General features: G+C 52.4%; 1 protein-coding gene and 4 long non-coding RNA genes across 6 annotated transcripts; 4 read left to right on the plus strand and 1 right to left on the minus strand.

Moving 5' to 3' along the window:
- The first annotated feature begins 1513 nt into the window (after nt 1–1513).
- Nucleotides 1514–3186, plus strand: LOC136007354 (uncharacterized). 2 transcript variants are annotated; one of them, XR_010609651.1, is made up of 3 exons: nt 1514–1604; nt 1700–1797; nt 2716–3186. It is a non-coding gene; the product is annotated as an uncharacterized LOC136007354 (long non-coding RNA). The 2 variants fall into 2 exon arrangements; XR_010609650.1 differs by having other exon boundaries at nt 2744–3186.
- Nucleotides 3187–3825: 639 nt separating this feature from the next.
- On the plus strand, nt 3826–7719 carry LOC136021929 (uncharacterized). The gene is made up of 2 exons (XR_010615942.1): nt 3826–4407; nt 4513–7719. It is a non-coding gene; the product is annotated as an uncharacterized LOC136021929 (long non-coding RNA).
- A 2204-nt stretch (nt 7720–9923) lies between these two features.
- Nucleotides 9924–11532, plus strand: LOC136021925 (uncharacterized). Its single transcript, XR_010615941.1, has 2 exons — nt 9924–10168; nt 10367–11532. It is a non-coding gene; the product is annotated as an uncharacterized LOC136021925 (long non-coding RNA).
- HAND2 (heart and neural crest derivatives expressed 2) lies at nt 11452–13537 on the minus strand. The gene is made up of 2 exons (XM_065694568.1): nt 12973–13537; nt 11452–11926 (listed from the first exon to the last, which is right to left on the minus strand). Exons 1-2 carry the CDS (start codon nt 13522–13524, stop codon nt 11828–11830), a joined length of 651 nt encoding a protein of 216 aa, XP_065550640.1. The 5' UTR covers nt 13525–13537; the 3' UTR covers nt 11452–11827.
- An 803-nt stretch (nt 13538–14340) lies between these two features.
- On the plus strand, nt 14341–20445 carry LOC136007355 (uncharacterized). The gene is made up of 3 exons (XR_010609652.1): nt 14341–14576; nt 14963–15052; nt 20290–20445. It is a non-coding gene; the product is annotated as an uncharacterized LOC136007355 (long non-coding RNA).
- The last annotated feature ends 799 nt before the right edge of the window (nt 20446–21244 follow it).

Here is a 21244-nt window from a genome sequence, read left to right on the forward strand (position 1 = left end):
CTTATTAATAAGGTTTTCCTGTAGCTGTTTTGCCTGAGAAGAGCATTTATCATTAAAAACAAAACAAAGATGAAGAAAGCATTTGCAGTGTGTCTCCTGTTTTGGAGCTTACAACAGGTGTCAGAGCCCTCTTCGGGGGGAGTTATATGTACATATGTCTCTATATATGTACAATTAAATAAAATGACCACTTTGTCCATTTTAAACCATATGTGTGCAAAAGCAATCATAGAAAAACGGTAAAGTTTTAAACACCTTCTCTGCTCATAGAGCTCAGACTCAGAATATATTATATGACCTTATTATAATGTTTCAGGCTCTATTTTCTTATCTCTTTTAATGAGACGCTGCAGTGGGAACAATCGCCCCCCATCTTTAATAAGCTGTGCTCTGTAAATCTTAGGTCAGTGTATGCCTTCTTAGGGCTGGGAAGGTTAAAGATACATTTAATTTCAAAAATAAGAAAGACGCGTGAGTAGTGGCATCACAAATCACCTAATAAATGCAACAGTATTGGCATCTACTACGATGATTGTCCACTAGAAATAAAAAACTATGACTAAGCACATGGTTGAGGTAATTTGCCTCTAGAAAAACGGTTACAGCTTGTATGCCTCCCTGTGTCCAGCGTGATATACCTTTTCCTTAGCCAAGGAGGGCGGAATATAAATACAAAGAACCTCCGAGCTAGTTGTCCAGCAGGGAACATCATTTCTAACAGATGTTTTACAGAGTGGGAGCCAGCCACCAAAAGCCCTGAAGGCTGAGACCTTAACCCAAGTCGATGCAAAGCTCTTTTATCCATCCATCCATCCATCCATCCATCCATCCATCCATCCATCCATCCATCCCCCCACACCCACCCCCCCGCTCCGTATGTGCATATACCCAAACATTCCTGTACTTAGTGCCTAGCGCGGCTTGTTACTCCAGGTTGTAAAGAGAGGATGCGCATAATCCCCTCACAGGTCTAGTGACTTTAGGCTGCTGGTTGTTTTAGGGAAGCTTCGGAAAGTTTAACAAATGTATATGGGGACGGTTTTTTTCCCCCTTTTCTGCCCCTCGGCAACCCCGCTCGGTCAGTATAGGCACTCGCTGCGTCAGTCACCGGCTGGGCAAGAAGAAGGGGCTCCGAGAAAAATGGACCCGAGTTCCCGGCTCCCCCAGCCGGGGGATGAGTGGGAAATCCGCGGAGCTCCCGCCAGGGCGCAGCCCGGGACCCCCTGCCCGGCCGATGTGCGCAGGGAGGGGGCTCAACCCTGCCTGCTGAGGGCTGCTCTCCACACCAAACCACGGCTTGTCTCTCCTCCTTTTCCCCTCCCGGACCCCACCGGAGTCAAGCCCGAGCCGGTTTCCTAAAGGCAAACTGCCTGTTTCAAAGCCCAGCCCGGACCCGGGGTACAGCGCACAGGAGGATGCTGTGCGGCTGAGGGAAGGATGCCAAGGTAGCCCCGACGCGGGGGCTGGGGCTGGATTTAAAGGGAGGGAGCAGTGAAACACTGCAAGCCCCGCAGCTTGCAGCTCCCGTTGCAGTGCCCACTGCAAGGCAGGCTCCGGCGGGGACGGGGGTCCCAGCCCGGGGTGCTGCGGAGCCCCGGCAGCGGGTAACCGCTTCTTTTCCTATATATATGTGTATGCATATAGGTATATATATAATTATATATATACAATTATATATATAATTCTTTTTCCCTCCCAGAATGTGCCGACTTCATAAGCAGAACACAGCAGAAGGGGAAGGAGATGTTACCCTGCCCTGAGCCCGCCCTGCATTCCCCCAGCCGCAGGAGCTTCCAGGTATGTCTGCCTCGCTCGGAGGATGGATGTACTTCATGCCCCTGCCGCGCAGGGAAACCCGGCCCGTCCTGCGAACGACATGTTGCCTAAATAAAGATAAAACGTGCTATACATCACGAGCTTTCCCGGTTATTCTCAATGACTTGTCGATTCCTTCCCCCCCCTTTCCACACCCCACACCCTCCCCCCCCAGGCGCACGTGCAATGATAGAAAATGGTTTTAAATGACGAAGGGTCACGTAGAGCCCTCCTGATCGTTTAGTAAAAATAACAGAGCTATTATAGAGCCGAAGGAAGGAGCCAGAGAGTCCACCCACACATGCTTCAATATTGTGCCTCCACTGAACACACACAGAGGCATATATATATTTTTATATATTTCTATTTTATGTATATATTTCTATATCTTTATATATAAAAATGTATATATATTTATATATATAAATACATGTGTGTGTGCAGAGGGATGGTGCCCCTCAGCACCCTCTCATCAGGCAGTAAATGCACGCAGAGATGACGGTGCGCACCCATGTGCGTCGGGGACGGAGGGAGGGATACGGAGGGGCTGCTTGCATGTCCGGGATGGAAATGCACGTAAAGCTCTTTATGAATGCTCGGGAGAAAGCATTTGTTCACTAATCTACACTGTCTTCTTTTTTCCATCTCTATTGTCGAAAACTGGAAATAATTAAATTCTTTAAAGGTTTACTTTTGAAACCATGGCTGGAGTAAACTATGATTCAGGTGTAAATAATTACCAAAGTCATGAAAGCGACAACTGCTACACATGGTTTATTCATTGCTTTCTTTCCCTGCTTCCCCCCCCCCTTTTTTTTTTTAATCGTTTGATCATTTTAAACCTTACTGTTTGCCAAATTCACATATTTGTAATTTACTAAACTTTATCGTCTCTACCAGGATAGGGATGTTGTACATTACTTTCCAGACCCGTCCTGCCCTGCGCTGGTGAAGAAGCCTGTCTGGAACAAACTGGATGCTCCTCAAGAAGGGATAACGCTATTACCCCGGTATTTCGAAAAGTTTTCCGTATCAGATTAGAGAAATTAGAACTGAATAAAAAATGCTTCCCCTTTCATAAACGCTACCAGACCTACTCGGTTTTAGACTCCAGAGAAGAAATGGGCTATTGAAGAAAAGAAATTGTTCAAACACAATAGATCCATGCCCAAATAAAAGCATTCCCTGGGGTAAGAGAAACAAGATTTGGCCCAAGAGCACGAAAAATTAAGTACCTATTAAGTAAAAGCCTTGGAGAAACAGGAGAAACGTGGATGTATAATATACACCATATAAACAAAAGAAGAGGATTGATTTAATCCCCATTTTCTTCGGCCTGCTCTTACTTTTTTTCTCCCCGTAGACTACAATTTCAACCCATTTGTCTTTTCAGAAAGCCATGGTGGAAAAAGGCAGAGAAAACAACTTTTCTTTTTCTTGTGTGTGTCCTCTTTTAAAATCTTTTTGCATAGTAAGACACCACTTGAACATGTTCTGGTGTTGTAAAAGTGTTTTTTATCGGGCTGTAAATTACTGCCCCTCTGACAGAGCAGCCGGAAATGTAAATCACGCCGTAGAGCTGAAGTTATGAAAAAGTTTGTTCCCCTTTCTGTGTCCCAGGAAGATCGAAGGGCTGCTGGATTGGGAAGGGAGGGGGGAGGCTTGTTTACTATTTTCCTGCTCCACCAAACTGTTGGCTCCACGGTGCCTGGGACTTTGATGAGAAAGAATGGACAATGTGCAGAGTCCCTTCCTATGACACCCAGGCCACCGCCACTTGGGAGGTCCTTTGGCCTAATGCAACCACAGCTAACTGCTCCCAACAGGAGGCTCTGTGGATCAGGCAGGGTCACAATTACACTTCTGCTACAGGCAAGAGCTCTTTTTTTTTTTTTTTTTTTTCCTTTTGGGAGAAGGAAAAAGAGAGAGGGGGGAGGGGGGCTGGGCGAGCTGTTGAATTGAAGCCTTTCAATTCATCTGGGGAAGGAAAGACGGAGGTTAGTAGGAACCGTCTCCAGCAGGCATGAACAAAATCAGGTATCCGTCCATAGGACAGCTATGGGGACAGCTATCAAGCCAGACACCCGCCGGGAGCAACAGGCCTCCCCCCGGCAGTGTGAAGTGCTTTGGGGACTAATTCGCCAGCGGGAGAGCTCTCTAGTGCCAGACGTTGCATGTGCATTGCTGCTCTGAGGTGGGGAGCATCACAGCCCCACCCGCAACAAGCCCTTAAGCATCACCCACTGGAGTGGAGCGGGAGAAAGGCTCCTGGAGGAGACAACCCAACACCTTGGCCTCTCATTTCGGCACCCTGGGGGCGCCGAAATGAAAGGCCAAGAATGTTTTCTGGGGATGGCGGGGGAAAGACAGCAGTGTTAATACACGTTCTGTATCCCGGAGAGGGGGATGAGTTTCTCGGCGCGGCTCTGCTAAACCCCGTGCTTCTCGCCATTTATGTGCAGCGGTGAGGACAGGCCGGGGAGGAGGAAGAGGGGGGCTTCCGACCTCCTCTGCTTCCCAGGGCGCCGGCTGCCGGTGCCGGCGATGGGAGAGGCGCAACCGGATCATCCCCGCTCCCAGCGGCCGGGCCGGGTGAGCGCCCAACGCCCGCGGCTCCCATCCCCTCCTCCCGCCGCTCTCCATTCTGTCCCCGCTCTCCGTTTGAAACCCCCGAATTTATCCCCTCTCCGTTACCAGCCCCGGCAGTCCGAGCCCCACCGGGCCGAGAACATCGGGCAGATCCGGCTCCCGACTTCTTTGTCCCCCCGCGGCCGGTGGAGCAGGACGAGGGGTACCACCTGGTCCCCTGTTTACCCCGGAACGAGGGGACCTCTTCGCCACCCAGCTCTTGGCAATCCCCTCCAGGCGGAGAGATCCGACCGCTGGAGGAGGGACGGACCCCGGAGACCACCCCTGCCGCGGCCCCGCTCCCCGCCGCCCCCCGCTTACCTGGACGAGGCTCCCCGTGCTCGGCGGCGTGCTCAGTGGGTCCGGGAGAGAAGGGGGCCTGGGCCCCCCGGGTGGGGAAGGGCCCCGTCATTGCTCCCCCCGCACCTCGGAGGGGTCCGGCGGGAGGAGAGGAGTGGGAGGGGGAGAGGGAAAGCCTTTTTTTTCCTCGCTTTCTCTTCCCGTTTGAGCCGAAGTGACCCGCAGTATCTGGAGAAGGTTTTTGTAGACGTTTGGGAGGGAGGGAGAGAGTTTTCTGCTGAGAAACTCAATCTGCCATACAGTAGCGGCTGCATCTGGGATCTGTCACCGCTGACAGCACCACAGGGCACAGACATGATCTTCCGCACAACACTGCAACTCCCCAAAATACCCTCCTCGCTCCCAAGGTGTCTGCCGGGTTGCATCGCTCTTCTTCGCCAAAAGGGGGAAAGCAACCTGAATTCCCCTGCAAGCAAACACACGCAGGCGAAGGCAAGAGAGAGCAAACCCCCCTCCACTTCTCCGCAGTGTTAAGCACTCCGCCGCCGAGGAAGCAGGGCGAGAGGCGATGTCGTACTCGGATAGCGCAAAGACCATAAATGTAAAGCGCTAGCGCCGCGAGATTCCCGAGAATGACTTTAATGAATAATTTCTGAGACAGTTATGGCTTTAGGTAATTACTGCGCTGCTCTATGAAAACCAGATTTGGGAGAGAGGCAGTCAAGGCCGGGCCATGCGCCTCGGCTCGCCCCTGCCAACCCTTCCCCGTTCCCCTCCGGTCTCCCCCGGCCCTCCTCCCGTGTGCTGTCAGACCTCCGGGTGTCCCCGGAGCCCCGCAATCCACCCCCCCCACCCCCCCCTCCGCCCAGCGCCGGGGTCCTCCTTCGGGCAGGACTCCCAGGAAACCTGCGGAAGCTTGAGGAGGGAGAGACCTATTATTATTATTAATATTAGTTTTAATCTCTTCCGCCTCCTGTATTTTCTGGCAGGACATTTCATTGTCTTTCGGGCCAGTTTTAGAAAGCTTGTAGGGGTTTGCATGCATGTTTAGCTTTTAGAAAAGTTCATTATACGCAGCTGTTCCGGCCTATGGCCACATATGGCATGCGAATAGGGACCCCTATAGGAGAATCGTCCTCTCTATTATCCACACATGTTTGTTCAATATATACACAGCCGGGAAAACGGCTCTACTGCTATGCATTAACATATAATTTTACATTTTTCTCCCGAGTACTTTGTGCAACGCAGGGGCTCGTTCTTGAACAGCCTTCACAGTTCGCAAATAAACAGCTCCGAGACGCAGGCACGCCGATCCCCATTGTTTACCGAATACGTTACTTGCTGTTCCCAGAACCCCGCTCTCGGCTGAAGCCGTACATAGCCCCTTGCGCCCTCCTGGGGGAACCCGAGGGACCCTGCCCCTCCGGGAGGCGGCTGTACCTCCGGGCCAGTGGCTCCCAGGGAGCGGTGCCGGAGCCACGGCCTCAGCCCTGCAGAAGAGCTCGCCCGTAAAGGCCAGCAGTGGGATTTGCTGGGATTTTTTTCGGCTCGGGTTTGTTTCAGTGGGCTATTCTTATTAGATTTCTTTTTTCCTTTACTTTTACTTTCTTTTCTTTCTTCACTCCCCCTCTTTCCCCGCCTTGCCCGAGCCCTGGGGTTGGCGGCTGTGGTGGGAAGCCGAGCTCACAGCATACCCTTTGCGCTGATTCAGAAAGGAAATGTTCATTTTCCTTTCGAGATTACAGATAGGCACAGCTGACCGTTGCGGTATCTTAGGGGGTTTATTTTATTCTGCTGGAACGAAGAAATAGAAGCATATTTTAAATGTATTTTTAGGGCCACTAAGGGCTTACTTCCCACCCCCCACCCCCCACCACCCCCCCGGCAAGCGTGTTTTACCCCGAGAATTTAATTCTTCAGACAAATAGTTTAATATTATCTCTTCCCCCTGGAGACGGGATCAACTTCTTTCTCATCCACCTCCCTTTTCCTGGTAGCAGCACTGATTGTAACGTACAGCTGGACAAACGTCAGACGTCCAAGACTTTGCGAACAGCCGGCGGAGGCTCAAGTTGTATTTCTTCAATTGTTAATTTTTATCTACTTAGGAAAAAAAAAAAAGAAAAAAAAAAAAGAAAAAAAGAAAGGGTTGTACGAAACGTACAAAATCATAAAGTACAACGTTTGTGGAAAATGAGCACGGCGACTGTGGTCTCTGGACCCTCCGAGACAGGGCTACTTTGCTGGCTGGCCAGCGGTACCGTCAGCCAGCCCCAGAACTAGAGGCGATTCATTAGGATTTAATAACAGGTGCAAAGCCACCTCCTCGCCAGCAGCACTGAGGAACCGCCGCGACCCGCCGTAGCCTCCGGCTCACAGCCGGCTGCAGCCCTGGCCTCGGTGCGGCTGCCGCTGCCCTCGCGTACGCGCTGCACTTTGCTTCGTTCCTTCCTCCCTGCCAAGACATAAGGTGAAAATCTGCCTGGCTCGGTATTTGTTTTGGAAGACAGAGCTGTGAGCGAATGCGCCGGGAGAAATCAGGCTGAGATAAAGCAAGCGCTGGGCCGGGGGCTGGGCGGGCAGGGGGAGCGCATAGCCTTGCGGAATGAGCGCACCGCTTCTGCATTCCCAAAGTCCCAAACAGACAAATAAACAAACAACCTCGGCGGCGAGCTCCACTAGAGCCGGAGACTCCGGGGGCTCGAAATGGGCTTATCCGGGAGCCCCGGGGCCGCACCCGCGTCCCAGCTGGCGGCCGGGGCTTGGAAAGCGCCGCCGTGATTACACCCAAGCGGAGAGCAGGATGGCTCCTAGCCGTCTGATCTGACGTCAACATGTCTCTAGCTCCTCGCTGCAAGATAGAGGGAGCTAAGCCGGGGGAGGGAGAGCTCTAATCATTCCCAGATGTCTCTAATAGCAGATATAAAGACTTATTTAGTGCCTGAGAATAAATTTGTAATCAATGCTCTACAATCTGATCATCAAAGTAAGGACATTTTTAAAGGAAAATGGGGGTACTGGGGAGAGCTGAGGAAGAGGGAGACACACACCACGCTGGTTTGGAAGTGGGAGGCACAGGGACTCCCAGAGAGGTGCTGGCCCCGCGCATCGCCCGGCTTCGTTAGAATTTATGTGAATATATAATTCAGATAACAACTCTGCTTTAATCTCCATTGCACGGGACGAGTTGAAACAGCTGAACAGTAATTGGCCAATTAGAAATAAAAAAGATCGGAGCTCGTTTGCAAAGGCACGTATTTCATGGCCCGCAAACAAAAAGAAATAATACCGAATTAAACATTGATAAGCCCCTCGTTACAGCAGAGGGGATTATGTCTGCAGGCGAGTGGAATGCTTTTCCTTCCCATCGCTGCTTGGTGGTTTCTTAGGGGTATATTTGTGAGTCGCTGGGTGAGTACGTGTGAAAAAGGAGGATTAAGGTTAGGTTTCCAAGCGCAAAAAGAGGATATTTTGCTTAGAGGTTTTACTATTAACCTTTTCCCCGCCCTCCCCGCCCACCTTTCAAGCTCTGGTTGCTCCCGTGGCATCCCCGGGCCGCGTTTATATCCTTACAGCTGCCCTCGGATGTCTAGGCGGTTGTTCTAGGGATGCCTGCGGCTTGGCCGGAGCGGCCCCGTTACACCTCTTTGACAACGACAGCAAATTAGCACTAATTATTGCAATAATCTTTTGACGCAGAAGAGTGCTCCTGGGAACAAGGGGGTGAAAAAAAACCACCCCACAACACAAGGCAAAACCAGGAAACACCCCCCCCCTTCACGGTTTATCGTCCTTGCTGCCAGGAATGCAGGCATGCCATGCACGTCTGATAGCAATGAGGGCAGTAAAACAACCCCCAAAGCAAAAGCAGGGCTGGGGGTCCAGCAAGTTGCAGGGAGCCCCCGCAAGTCCCAGTAGTGCAGGCGGCGGCTGCTGGCGGCGGGGCACAGGGCCGGCCCTTCTCTGATTTTGCTCCCCAAAACCCCAACAAGCTCTAAAACCCCACGCTGCGATCTGCCTAAACCGGGCCACCGGGGAGGTCCTCGGCTCCCTGCAGGGGGGGGCGGCAGCGGTGTTTCGGGCATGAAGCCGGGTCCACACCCCGGGGAGCCGAGGGCATGCGTCCAGGGGAGGGCAGGGGGTGGGATGCCAGCTGGGGGATTTTTCTGGCTGTTTTACTTCAAGGGGAAGAAAAAGTTTAAATTTCTATTTTCTCTTGAGTCAAAGCAGAGTCGCACTCCCCCAACCATGAGACGAGGAGACCGGCTATAACACGAGTAAATTTGGGCCGTGAGCCCGTCTGCGGGGACAGCGCTTTAGGACCCGGCTGCAACATCCCGGTCCCCTGTCCTCCTCTCTTCTTCCTCCCCCCACCCGCACAGGACAGAGAAACGTTGCAGAGCAGGGAAGGCTGCCATCCCTCCTCCTACGTGACTCTCCCCTCGGAAATAGCTCCCCAAAACGCTTTGGCTCCTAGGAATTACCGGACAAGCCGCCGGAGCGGCGATGCCCCCGGGTGCGGGCAGGGTGCGGGCGCAGCGCTCCGCTGTTATCAGGCCTCGGCTCCTCTGGTGGAGAGCTGGGGCCAGGGCACTGACATCCCCATCTACCATCAATTTACCTTCCTCTTCCCCATTTAGCTTTTAACGTCAAAACCTACATTTTTGTCGGCTCCGGCCTGTCTAGGGCTCTTGTGATTTAGCTGCGGGAATGACCGTTCCTGAGAAAATGGCAACATGCTCATTAGCGAGCAATTAAAAGAGATCGTCCTTAGCAGATCCAGAGCAGCTCCCCATTCTGAGAAATTAAGGTTTTAAAAATGCGGAATTATTGATAGGGAAAGATCGGAGAGCCGATTATCCGGTCGGCGGGGCCCGCTGCCCCCTGGCCCAGCCGCCCATCCCCTAGGGAGCTGGAGCCCGGCCACTCGGTCAAAGGGAGGATACAGCATCTGCAGGACGTGCCACACTGCAGCCCTCGCAGTCAACCCTAGCCCCCCTCCCTACTTTTTTTTTTTTCTGATTTTTGTAAGCCGTAATAAAAAAAATGCCAGGTTTGGGCAGGGGTGGGAGTGCGAAATGCTCCAGTTTATCAGTTGGGCAAATAACAGACAAGGAAAAGCAAACAGGGGGGTGGGGAGGGGGGAGATTCTTCTTTCCAAGTGTTATAAACAAAGGCAAGTGTCTGTAAACACAGACCCACGCCGGAGCTCAGACCGGGGCTGCCTGACCTGACGGGAGGGAGGGCACATCACTTTTGTCTGGTTGTTGTAACCCCGCAACCTTCCCACTGTCAGCAGGGGCGGCTAAACGGCGCGGGGGCTCCCTTATCTTTTTATGGGCAGTTGCACATCTACCTCCGCTTAGCGCTGGTCTCGTCGGGAACCACTTTCTTGGGCGCGGCGGCAGAGGAAGGCAGGCAGGTAAGCAGCCCTGGACCTGGAGAGAGAGCCAGCTCGGGTTAAGTTGAGATTCTTTCAGTAAGGATCTAAAATACTAACCCGACTTTTGTTATGGGAAAGGGGGGAAACCTTGCGCTTAACCGGGAATTGCCCAAAATACCGAAAGCAGCTCCTTTGTGTAAAAGGTTTAATTTTTTCCCCTCTCCTGCCTACATACAGAGAGGGATGCCATGCGATTCCCAGCGCTGAATGTCTGCAGCTCGTCCCGGCACCGGGGAGCAGAAAAGCCACCGGCCAGTCACAGGGTCCCTTGTACAGGAGTCGGCAGGCGGGGGAAGAGATAACCGTGCAGCTATAAGGGAAGAGAGATATTTCTGGAGAAGGAGATGAACGTACTGAAAAGAACCAGAGACTGGCTGTGCAGTTTGCAGTCAGAAAAAAAGAAAGACGTTTTCTTAAGAAGTAATAATGCAGTGGTGGGCTTGAAATGTGCAACCCAGGAGAGTTTTGGGAACCACAAAGTTAATATTAAGTTCACCGTAGCTCGTTGTAAATCTTACATATCCCTCCCCGGCCCCCCTCCCGCAAATCCCTTGCCTTGTTCGCTCTTTCTTCCTTGACGTAAAATTACCTGCTACATAATCACTCCGTGCAAAGCCCTCCGGCCTCTCTCGCCCGCCCCCCGGCACCCTTCCGGGAAGCTGCCCCGCCGCCCGGCCCCGCTCCGGGCCCGGCTCCCTCCGAGAAAAACCGCGCATCGCTGCTATTCCTGATCTGCCAGGGTTTGCACCCTTGTCCGCTTCCCGTTAGCAGTAGGTCTCCTGCATGGAGAACACCACCACAAGGAATTCCTGTTCAGCTGAACTGCCGGTTTCTGTTCACCACTCACGGGGCTAGCGAGATCCCTCCCTTTACCCCTCCTTTCGTTCAATCACTTGTTTAAAAATAAACTTAGGAGCCATCTTTATAATTTAGTTTACTTCCGAATATTTTAAATATTATGAAAAAAAAAAGCCATAAACAACGCTGTTATTCAAAACATTTTGAGGTATAAAACATAAAAAGATTTGGATTTTCTTTTTACTTTTTCCTTTTTTTTTTTTTTTTTTTTGTAAAAAACACACACAGTGGTTTATTGAGTACTTACAACGTTTACATCTTCAATATTAATTAGATTCCACTTTATCCCTTACGGACAGAAGTGCACATAATCGATAACTGTTGGAAACATCTTCAAATACTGAACGACCACAACAAAATTACAACACTAAATACCGAGTCAACCGAAACATTGGTGCAACTGCTTCTGTTGAAATATAACTTTATAATCCCATGAATATTTATATCCAAAAGGCCAAGTATTAAAGATACACTTCACATACACACTAATGCCAGGGAGGGATCAATTTTTTTTTCTCCTTTTCTATGTTTCTGTTTTCCCCGTGTGTTTTATACAGAGCAAATAACATTCACGAAACTATTAGAGACATTACCCCTTACCAAGCTGGAGTTTCCTCTTCATATATGGAATGCTTTTTCCCTCTCCTTCAAATATCCACATTTTGGGGGGTTGGGGGAGAAATTGCACATAAATAAACTGGACGATTCCAAATACAAAGAGTCCTCAGAGGAGAGCTCGCTACCGAGACTAAGAGGACGGCTCCTCCAGTCCTGCCGTGCTCACTGCTTGAGCTCCAAAGCCCAGACATGCTGCGGCCAGCCAGTCCTCCCTTTGGTTTTCTTATCGTTGCTGCTAACTGTGCTTTTCAAGATTTCGTTCTGGGGAGACAGGATGCGAGAGGAGAGACAGAGAGGGGAGAGGAGAAAAAAAAATATTAGAGTTATTCCTCCCCTTTCTCGGCCGCCTTTGCCCTGCCCCAGGAGGGAAAACTGCGAGGAGACACGGTCTCCCTTCCGAGACCCGCGGGCTGTGGGGGACAAAGCGGGGGGCGCCCTTCGTTGCGCCCGGCCGCGGGCGAAGCCACCGGCGTGGGAGCGGTCCCGAGTCCTGCGCGGCCGCCTGCGGTCTGCGGCGGAGCCGGGCCCCGCTCTGCTCCGCCACCGCTGCCTTGCCGCAGTGCTCGCCCGGGGCCTGGCGACACGGGAGCGGGCTGGAGATCCGCGCGGCGCCGGCGCCTGAGGGAAGGTGTGGGTCATGGTAAGGTCCATGCCAAGCCGTCCCCTCCGGTGGTCCGGGAAGGAGATGGGCACAGAAAGGTATCAGGGCAAAACACTGAGCTTCCGGCCACCGAAACCTGCACCGAAACCTGCGGGAATATGCTCGAGTGTTCCATAGGGCCTACACGAAATCGGGCTTGCGCTGCCTCGCCAAAGCCGACTCTCTCGCTAAAAATCAAGAAAGTTGAAGCGCAGAGCTCACTATCAGGAGACCTCCGCGCTGCCCACTCTGTGCTTGGAGTGGGGGGGGGGTTACTCGGCTCGGCAGGTAATCGTTCCTCCAGCCTTTCATCTAAGAGAGCGGAGGCTCGCCTCCGGCGGGGTCACTGTTTGGGAGCCGGGACAAGCCCTAGCCCGGGAACGGACCTACTCGGGGGGCCTACTGTGACGGCTGTTTCCCCTCAGCTGCTTTCAGCCACCGGGCTGGACCCTGGCCCTCCGTGAGAGCCGACGGGCGCCCACGCTTCTATCCTGTCCCTCTCTGGGCTGGCAGGTATGGCCAGGGACAGGAGGGACCGAGCTTTCTGCCATGGACATCACCCGACGACCCGACGCAGCCGAACGACAGGAACGCGAGGATGGCACACCGGCGGGCAGCCGAGCAGCCCCCTCTCTGCGGCCCCCCCGCCCCGTCCAGTAGCACTGACCAGCTCTTTCTTCCTCTTTTCCTCCTTCACGTCTGTCTTCTTGATCTCTGCCTTGAAGGCCTCCGCCTCCCCGTTCTGGTCGTCCTTCGCCAGCAGGTCCATGAGGTAGGCGATGTAGCTGGTGGCCAGGCGGAGGGTTTTGATCTTGGAGAGTTTGGTGTCAGCGGGCACGTTGGGGATGCACTCCCTCAGCTCCGCGAAAGCGCTGTTGATGCTCTGAGTCCTGCGCCGTTCCTTGCGATTCGCCGTGCCCCTGCGCTTCACCGGCCGGGGCCCCCCAAGCCCGGGAGGGCCGCTCCCGGGCGGCACCCCTCCATAATGGGAGTGGTCCATGCCCGGCGCCCCGTTGGCGTACTCGGGGCTGTAGGACAGAGCCATGCTGTAGTCGGGGGGGGACATCTCCGGGTGGCTGCTGATGAGCCAGCCGTGGAAGTAAGGGTTCTCCTCGTGGCCGCAGCGGGTGGCGGCGGCGGCGGCGGCAGCGGCGGCGGCGAAAGGGTAGCCCTCATGGTGCACCACCGGGTGGTGGGGGAAACCGCCCACTAGACTCATCCCCGCTTCCTAGCGCACCCCACCCCGCCCCCCCGGGCCCCAAAACAAAGGTTTCCCTTCCCCGCCCTCCCCCCACCCCCGCCGCACCGGCGGGAGATGCTCCCCGCCGCTCACCCCTCAGCACTGCCCCGCTGCCCGCTGCCTCTCCATAAGGCGCTGCTGCAGAGTCCCCGCGGGTACCCGAGCGATCCCCCCTCCCCGGCCGCAGCCGCTGCCGCTCATGCGTTGTGCCTCCACCTCCTCCTCGCCCGGGGCCGGGTCTTCAAGGAAGCGCGCACAGGAAAAAAAAAAACCAAACCACCAACACAACCGCTATGGAGAGAAGTCGACCGAAAAAAAAATGGCTTGGCTTCCCAGCCCGGGATCTTCCTGGCCTCTTGCTGCCCTCCGCTCAAGCCAAGTCCGCCGCTGCCCGGGCGGGTGGTACTTACAAGCGGCCCCCCTCCATGCGCCCCCGGCTCAGGGCGGGCGCGCGTCGCTCCCCTCTGCCCTGCGCGGCGGAGGGGCCGTCAGTGCCGGGAGGGCGCGGGCATCCCTGCCCGCCGCTCCACGGGGATCAGCGCCCCGGCGCTACTCTGGGGCATCCGCGCAGCTCGGCCGGGCGCGGGGCTGGCGGCGGCGGTGGGAGGAGGTGGCGGCGGGGCTCGGCGCGGCGCGGGGCACGGGCAGGGCTCCCCGGGACGATCTCCATGAACAGCTACATGTTTAGGGCCGCTCGGGTTAATATATGTCGTCAGAAGCCGCAGCCGCCAATGGCTGGCGGCTGGGGCGGGGCCCGCCGCCCTCCTCAATAAAACTTTTTGATGTTCACTCTGCTAATTGCCGAGCTCCTCTTTTAGGATTGGCTGCCCCTCCGCATCCATAATGTAATTAAAACAAGGGGGGAAAAATTATCATGGAGGCAGAGGTTAATGCAAGTGTTTAGCAGATGCCTTACTGTAAAATCTGCATTAAAAAAAAAAAAATTAACCAAAAAACCCAAACCCAAAACAATAACAACCAAAACCCCAACAAACGCATTAAAACTTAAATTTCGGACAATCTCAAACCAGGTACAGTATGGATCCAAGGAATTTATTGGCAAAAAAAGTATGTGTGAGAGCTCGATACGCTCCGAGGTTGCTCTACAAAGCGCTTTGTGCCGGTGCAGTCGAGGAGCAAATAAAACCGGCTTCGGGGGGCACTGCTTGGATAGCCCGGCTGCGACAGGCAATGCCCCAGCTGCGATCCGGCTTGTACCTTTACGGCCGGTTAATATCCACAAAGAGATGGCTAGTTACCGCGGGGAGGGAGACTGAGCTTCTCTGCCTTGTCTGTCACCCTCCCCGCGACCGAGGGAGCGGAGAACTCCGGGTTTGGCCAGGGACAGTAGCTTCCTCCAGAAAGAATTGCTTGGAGACATTAACAATAAACCCGAACCTGACTGATTATTTTCCAGCCCGCTGCCTGCTCCTACGCACCCCGACCTGCGCTCACCCAGAGAACGGCTCCGGCAACAGGTTTCAAGCTCCTTTAACTGGTCTGATGGGTAAGTAACCGAATATTTTTTTACAGCATGTTCAGGGCTAATTTTCTAGCTTTTACTAACAAAGGTATAAACATTTCGCCGCATTCCTGCTTCTGCACTAAAAAAAATAAAAAAAAAAAATAAAAAGACCAGCATCTGCAAGTTTAGTTATCGAAAAGGAATAGTTAAATATTTGTTTAACGGCCAGGCCAGGAGGAAATCTCCCGTAGCTGTTGAGGTGTTTTGCTTTGGTAAGTTTGAAGAGGTTACAAAAGGAAAACGGATCTCAAGCTGTAATTCATGAATAACTTGGAGGCGAGGCGAATTGTTGTCATCTTCAAATGGAGCCGAGCGTTCCTAAATAGCTGCGAAATATCAGATACCCACCCTTATGTGCGCTGGCTGACGGCTAGGCTGATTTGGCGTGTATTACAATGCAATCCTACAATATAGGCAGTGTGGAAAACTGTGTCAACAGGAGCTGAGAGGTCATAAATTAAAAGAAAGAAAGATAGAGATGGAGGAGTCTGAGAAAAAAGGCAGCCAGATCCGCACGTCCGATCTCTGCAGCAGCTCAGCTCTCTCTCCGGCCCCACTGAAGGGGCTGTGGGATGCCTTGGGGGGAAGCATTGGAGGTTTAGGGGGAGAGAAGGGTGCAGAAAAGCTTCTCAGAGGGGAATCGACTCTATGCCTGGGCAGAAAAGATGAGCTGAGCCCGAGCGGTCCCGGTGCGGCGGGGGACTGCCGATGGCGGCTGCCGGTACTAGCAGCGGGCCGCGGGGGCCTACTAGGGCCCGGGGGCTCTGCGGTAAGGTCTGCGGGCTCTGGCGGAGAAAGCTCTGCGGGCAGGCGGCAGCCGCAGCAGAGGAGACCGCCCGTCTCGGAGCAGTTAACTGCGGTACCGGGGAGATGGTCTCGGCAGGAAAACACCGAGGGCGAAGCCGGGGGCTGGCCCCACATTTCTGCAGGACGGGGAGCGCAGAGCTGGACCCAGCGACGGGGATGTGCACAGCGAGCAGGAAAGCAGACGTATATACACATATGCGTGTGCGCCTGGGTGTAAACTGCGTACGAAAGTGAAAAAGTAGTCCAGATGTAGAACCGATGTATACACACATAGATCTTATGCGTACACACACATGCTTGTAACTGAAATAACTGATGGATATCTGTGTCTATGCATGCACACACTCACTCTTATAAATTGTATTATCCTAAGGAGATAGCGTGTCTCCCGCGCAGATTTGGGTATTTCGGAGAGGTCCCGGGCACCCCCAGCCGCTCGGGCTGCGGCGGCCGAGGGGAGCAGCCTGGGAACCCGCCCGCTTCATGCAGAGGGTCTCCACTTTTATTTTGCAGCCGTGTTTTCCTGGATGCGAAGAAGAAGAGGGCATTGCCAAGGCCGGAAAGGTATATTGGCTTGCAAACGGGGTTGTGTTTCTCTGCACTCTTATTTGTGTAGGAGCTTTCCGATATACTGCAGGCTGAGCTGCAGCCATGACAATCTCTGTGGCAAGCCTCTACGGCCACCCCGATAACATCTCAAATGATGAAGGAAACGGAAAACATGAGGCAGAGAAAAAGTAATAAAAGATACAGGAGATATCGATCAGAACACCAGTCTCCAAAGCGAGCATCGTTATTGCTTCATTAGCTTTGGAGAAAGAGGGTCTTTAGATAAAGCATCCAGCAGGATATTATATACTTTTTTCCTCCTATTCCCCAACAGTTGTTTCTGTATTTTGCAAAGAGAGTTTTAGAACAAATACAGCACTTGTGTCCTCCCTTAGCTTTTAACTAATCAGGCTGCCAGATCAGGGGTTATAGCCTTTTCTGTTTGATCCACGCGCTGGAAACCGCTGCAGACCAAAGTACCTTTAAAAAACCCATAGGTTTTGATGTCAAGTTTGTTCCTGGAGTTTTCTCCGAATCAGCAGTCCGCTAAAACGCATCAGGGTTTTGCCTATCAACCATTTATTAATTTGATTTTTTTTTGGTGCACAATTTTGTTTTACATTTGCGGGGCAAAAAAGGGGGGGGGGGGGGGAGAAGAAGAAGAAATCAAACCAACCAACCAAAAAAAGCAGCTCCAGCCTTATGTCACTTCTTTCCCTACCAAAACGGTTGCATGTTAGGCGGCGATTTATCTGGGCTCTGCTGCCAGACAGGACTTTCCTAGCTCGCTCTAATTAAGGAATTTTGGTGGCGACTGTGCCGAGGCTGGTTTTCCCTTTCCTTACCCCCCCCTTTTTTTTTTCTTTTCTTTAATTTTATTTTGTCTTGGGGTATGTGTATGTGGGGGGCTGTACGGCTGCTTCTGCCCCGCTGTTTTGGCTCTCCAGCACGGCAGTCCTCCGCGGACCTGAATGTGAGGATGGGGTTGCCCGTGCCCCCTTGGGTGCCCCGCGGCGTCCGCGGGGCGGGGGCGGCGGGGAGGGAGGCCGCTCAGCGGCACCAGCCCGGCCGCGCCGCCGGGGCCACCCGCTGCCCTGTCCCGGCGCTGAGCCGCCGCCGGGCCGCTTATCGCCAGGTCACTTCTCTCCTTCGGGCCAAGGGCAGGGTGGAATTTGGGATAACAGAACAATAGAGCTGTGCTTCCACCCCCTCCCCAAGCCTGTGTGAATTAAGCTAAATTGCAAATTAAGCTAATTTCTCTGAATCGGTCGATATCGTATAGAAACGGGGAACTGGTGCCGACGCTGGGTGGTCGGAAGCCCGCGTCTGCAGGGGACTCCCGGGTTGACTGCTGGAGAGCTGCAGCCTCATCAGGCTGGGCCTTTGAACAGCAGACCAGGGGCACCCGGCCTGTGCCTGGGCAGCTAGCTTCACGTTCGTTTGCCCCTTTTCTGCACGTTCTTTTCGAGGGGCGTCCGATGCCGACGGGGGCAGGACTAGGGGAATGGAAGCCGCCCGGAACAGGGCAACGGAGGGACCGGCTGGAGCCGCGCCAGCGCCGGGGAGTCCGGTACCGGGCACGGATCCACGCGTCCCTCTGAGGGCAGCTGCGCCGGGTCCTCCCTGCGCTCCCGAGCTTTCACCAAAGCAAAGAAACAACCAGACCCACAAAAGCACCCTAGGGGCACCCCGGGCCTTGCACCTGAGACGCAGACCTGGCTGGACGGTCACCCAGACGGTTTTCTCCCGGTAACTGCGGGCTGCAGGGTGCCTCTCCTTCCTCCTTCCTCCCGGCTGCCTACCACATCGCCCAGCCGCCCGGTGCACGGCTGGAAAAGACACGACGCGTTTGGATTTATAGAGTGCATGATGTCATTGACCCGGGACCAAACGTATCTAGAAGAGGTATCGTTCTCAGGTGGATTTTGGGGCGTCGAAGCAGCCTGTGTCCCAGGGATGCAACATATCCTGTCCCTGGGCCATCGCTTAGAGGTTCGCAGAAGAACATAAACCAGCAAGAAAATGGGTTTTGTAAAGAGGCACTGGAGAAATATCATTTGAAGGTCAACCTGTCAGTGCAGGTTAATGAAAAGGACTTGTGCCTAATGGGCCTCCTTGCACCCTCCTCTGCGCTCACAGACTCTGGATTTCAACGTCCAGGGCAGAGGGCAGAATTGGGCCCAGCAGGCCCGAATTGATTGCTGCCATTGGAGGTGGAGGAACCCTGATTTACTTTACTATTCTCGGTTATGAACACCCCACATATTTCAGGCATGAGAATCTCACAGCCGTTGTGTGCGTGTACGTATGTATTAAAGAAAAAAAAAAAAAGAAAAAAAAAAAAAGAAAGGGAAGAAAAAAGATCAGAGATGAGGAAACCCCAAGACACTGACCATTTTGTGAGTCTCAGTGATTGGTGGTAAGCTCGGGACCCTACGCGTTTTACCACTGCATGTGTAAGCAATTATTCGAGGATTGCTTATATTTGTGACCGAGGATCCAGAGTTACATTTAGACCCTAGACAGGGATCACACAAATAGAAGAAAAACTCAAAGAACTGCAAGCAAGAGCCCTTCTCTGTCAGAGGAACAATAATAAAAACCTTATAAAAATTTTCAGTGAACACACAGTTGTCTCTATTGACTGTTTGTCATACCTCTACTATATGCATACACATGTATAAAGACGGACGCATTTGTATACAGACAGGCACGTGCTTTTTTCACGTAATATTGTTTGCATTCATGGGAAAGAGCATCTTCAGTCACTCTTGAGCTCGACGCTGATGAAATAGCTCGCGGATGTAATTGCCTTCATTAATAAAAATGTTGTCTTCCAGCATCTGAATTTCAGGCGCTGGAGGAAGCAGAGGTTAGGCTGGCATCCTTTTGGGTGTAGGCTAACAAAAACCAACATTTCTATTGTCATTTTCCATGTAAAGCCTGTGTTTAACAAGGCTGGGGTTTAAGCAGTTTCATAGATCAAAGAGAACCTCGCTTGGCTTAAGAAAAAAACCAAAAAAAAAACAAAAAACAAAAAAGAAAGAAGAAAAGACCCCTCCGGAGCACTGACAATTAACTGCAATTTGGCCCCGCCACCCGCACCCCCCGACTGCCGGTGTCGTCCCGCCGGTGCCCCCGCCCCGTGGATCTGCTGCACCGCGCCCGCTCCCGCTGGCCCGAGGCCGGCTGAAGCCCACGGGCTCGCCTGCGGACTCCGCAGCTGACTCCGGCAAACGTCGGCTGCTGCACACTTGTTAGAAGCATCAGCGCGTCCCGCAATTCCTGTATGCGTATTTCGGTGTAATTGAGCTGGCTGAGTGAGGTCTTTTTGGTAATTTGGATACACCAAGTCTCCAGTTAATGACATATAATCAGCCTTTAGGTCACTTGGTCATTCTCTTATTACAAACCCCTCCTGCTCTCTCTGATCTCCTTTCAAACTAAATTTCACACAAACAAATAAAGCAAGACAGGGACAAGTCCTTAAAATACAAGAGAGAAATATTGGAGACTTGCTCGTGGGGAACTATAAACATTTTTAAAAGAAAACCCGAAAAGATAGGAAAGAACATCTTATCGAGAAAGAGAGCATTGTGTACAAAACGCGGGGGGAAAAACGGTCTGGCTTCTGTTAAAAATGACATAAAATTAAAATAAAAATAATTACAAACAGAAATGGCATAACATAAACAGAAGGCAGGAGGCTTTACTAGAAATGCGCGGCCGTACTGTAATTTGTTCTTGCAGATGATACAATCGGCCGGTGGATACGCAAAAAGTTTATTTGCTTCACTTTAGCCGGCAAAAAAAGAAAGAAAAAGGAGAAATAAAGAAATAAAAGTCTTTACTCTTCTTTTCAGGAAAATAACCGAAGAAGCCGGAAAACTGAGAACTGAAAGTCATATACCTCCTCAGACCTGCAGGGAAACCCAGCCGTGACCAAAACATTGGGTGTAAATGCGACAACAAAAATAAATATTTTACATCACCACGCAGAACATATTTTACAAAGTCAACGCTTTGTTTTTCTGCTTCTCATTTTTTCCCCTTTTTTTTTTCTTTCTTTCTTCCCTCTAAGAAAAGACAATACTCCATTTTTTTTATTAGGTATTCCCCAAAAGATTATTTTGATCTCCTTCCAAGTGTGTGTGTATACATATGTATATATATATATGTGTGTCTGTCTGTCTGTATACAGCCGCCACTCTCAGCAGCCGCAGGGACAGGGATGTGCGGTGCCGCAGCTGGTGGGGTCGCAGAGCGAGGACGGAGCAGACATGTCCCGAGGACAGTCCGAGTTCCGCAGGCTGCAGGCAGCTAGCTGCGAAGTTGAACCCCGTTTCTTCGGAACTGAAGCTGATTCATAAAACCGAGAGCGGGGAGACTTCAATAGCGTTCAAGTGTGGGCGCTTCGAGGAAGAAACCTGAAAGAGGACTGCCGTCTACGCTCCCCTACAGGCATTAGCACCTTTCAAAATATTATCAACATGTCTTTTACAGAAGATCTCGTTGGTATTTAATGCGGGGTTCAGACAGGCAGTAATTGAGAATCTAAGCGTGTGTGAGGTTGCGAGGAGTGCTGGGGCAGGCTTACACAGCGAGAGAAAACAGAGCAATGAATACATGAAGAGTGTCCCAAGGCCCCAGCGCGGGTCATGTTGATGTGACACATCTTGTTACTTTTTCACTACATTCCCTGTCTTTTCAGCATTTCTAAGCCTTCCAATATGTATACGTATGTGTGTGTATGCATGCTTGTGTGTGTGTATATACATATATACACACATATATATAATATACATACACATGTATACG

The sequence above is a fragment of the Lathamus discolor genome, chromosome 1 (assembly GCF_037157495.1).
Source record: "Lathamus discolor isolate bLatDis1 chromosome 1, bLatDis1.hap1, whole genome shotgun sequence".
Taxonomy (NCBI): Eukaryota; Metazoa; Chordata; class Aves; order Psittaciformes; family Psittacidae; genus Lathamus; species Lathamus discolor.

Coding starts and splice junctions, on each gene's coding strand:
- HAND2 (XM_065694568.1), bottom strand. CDS start 13,524: ATGAGTCTAGTGGGCGGTTTCCCCCACCACCCGGTGGTGCACCATGAG. Junction 11,927..12,972: donor AAAAGAGGAAGAAAGAGCTG/GTCAGTGCTACT, acceptor CTGTCTCCCCAG/AACGAAATCTTGAAAAGCAC.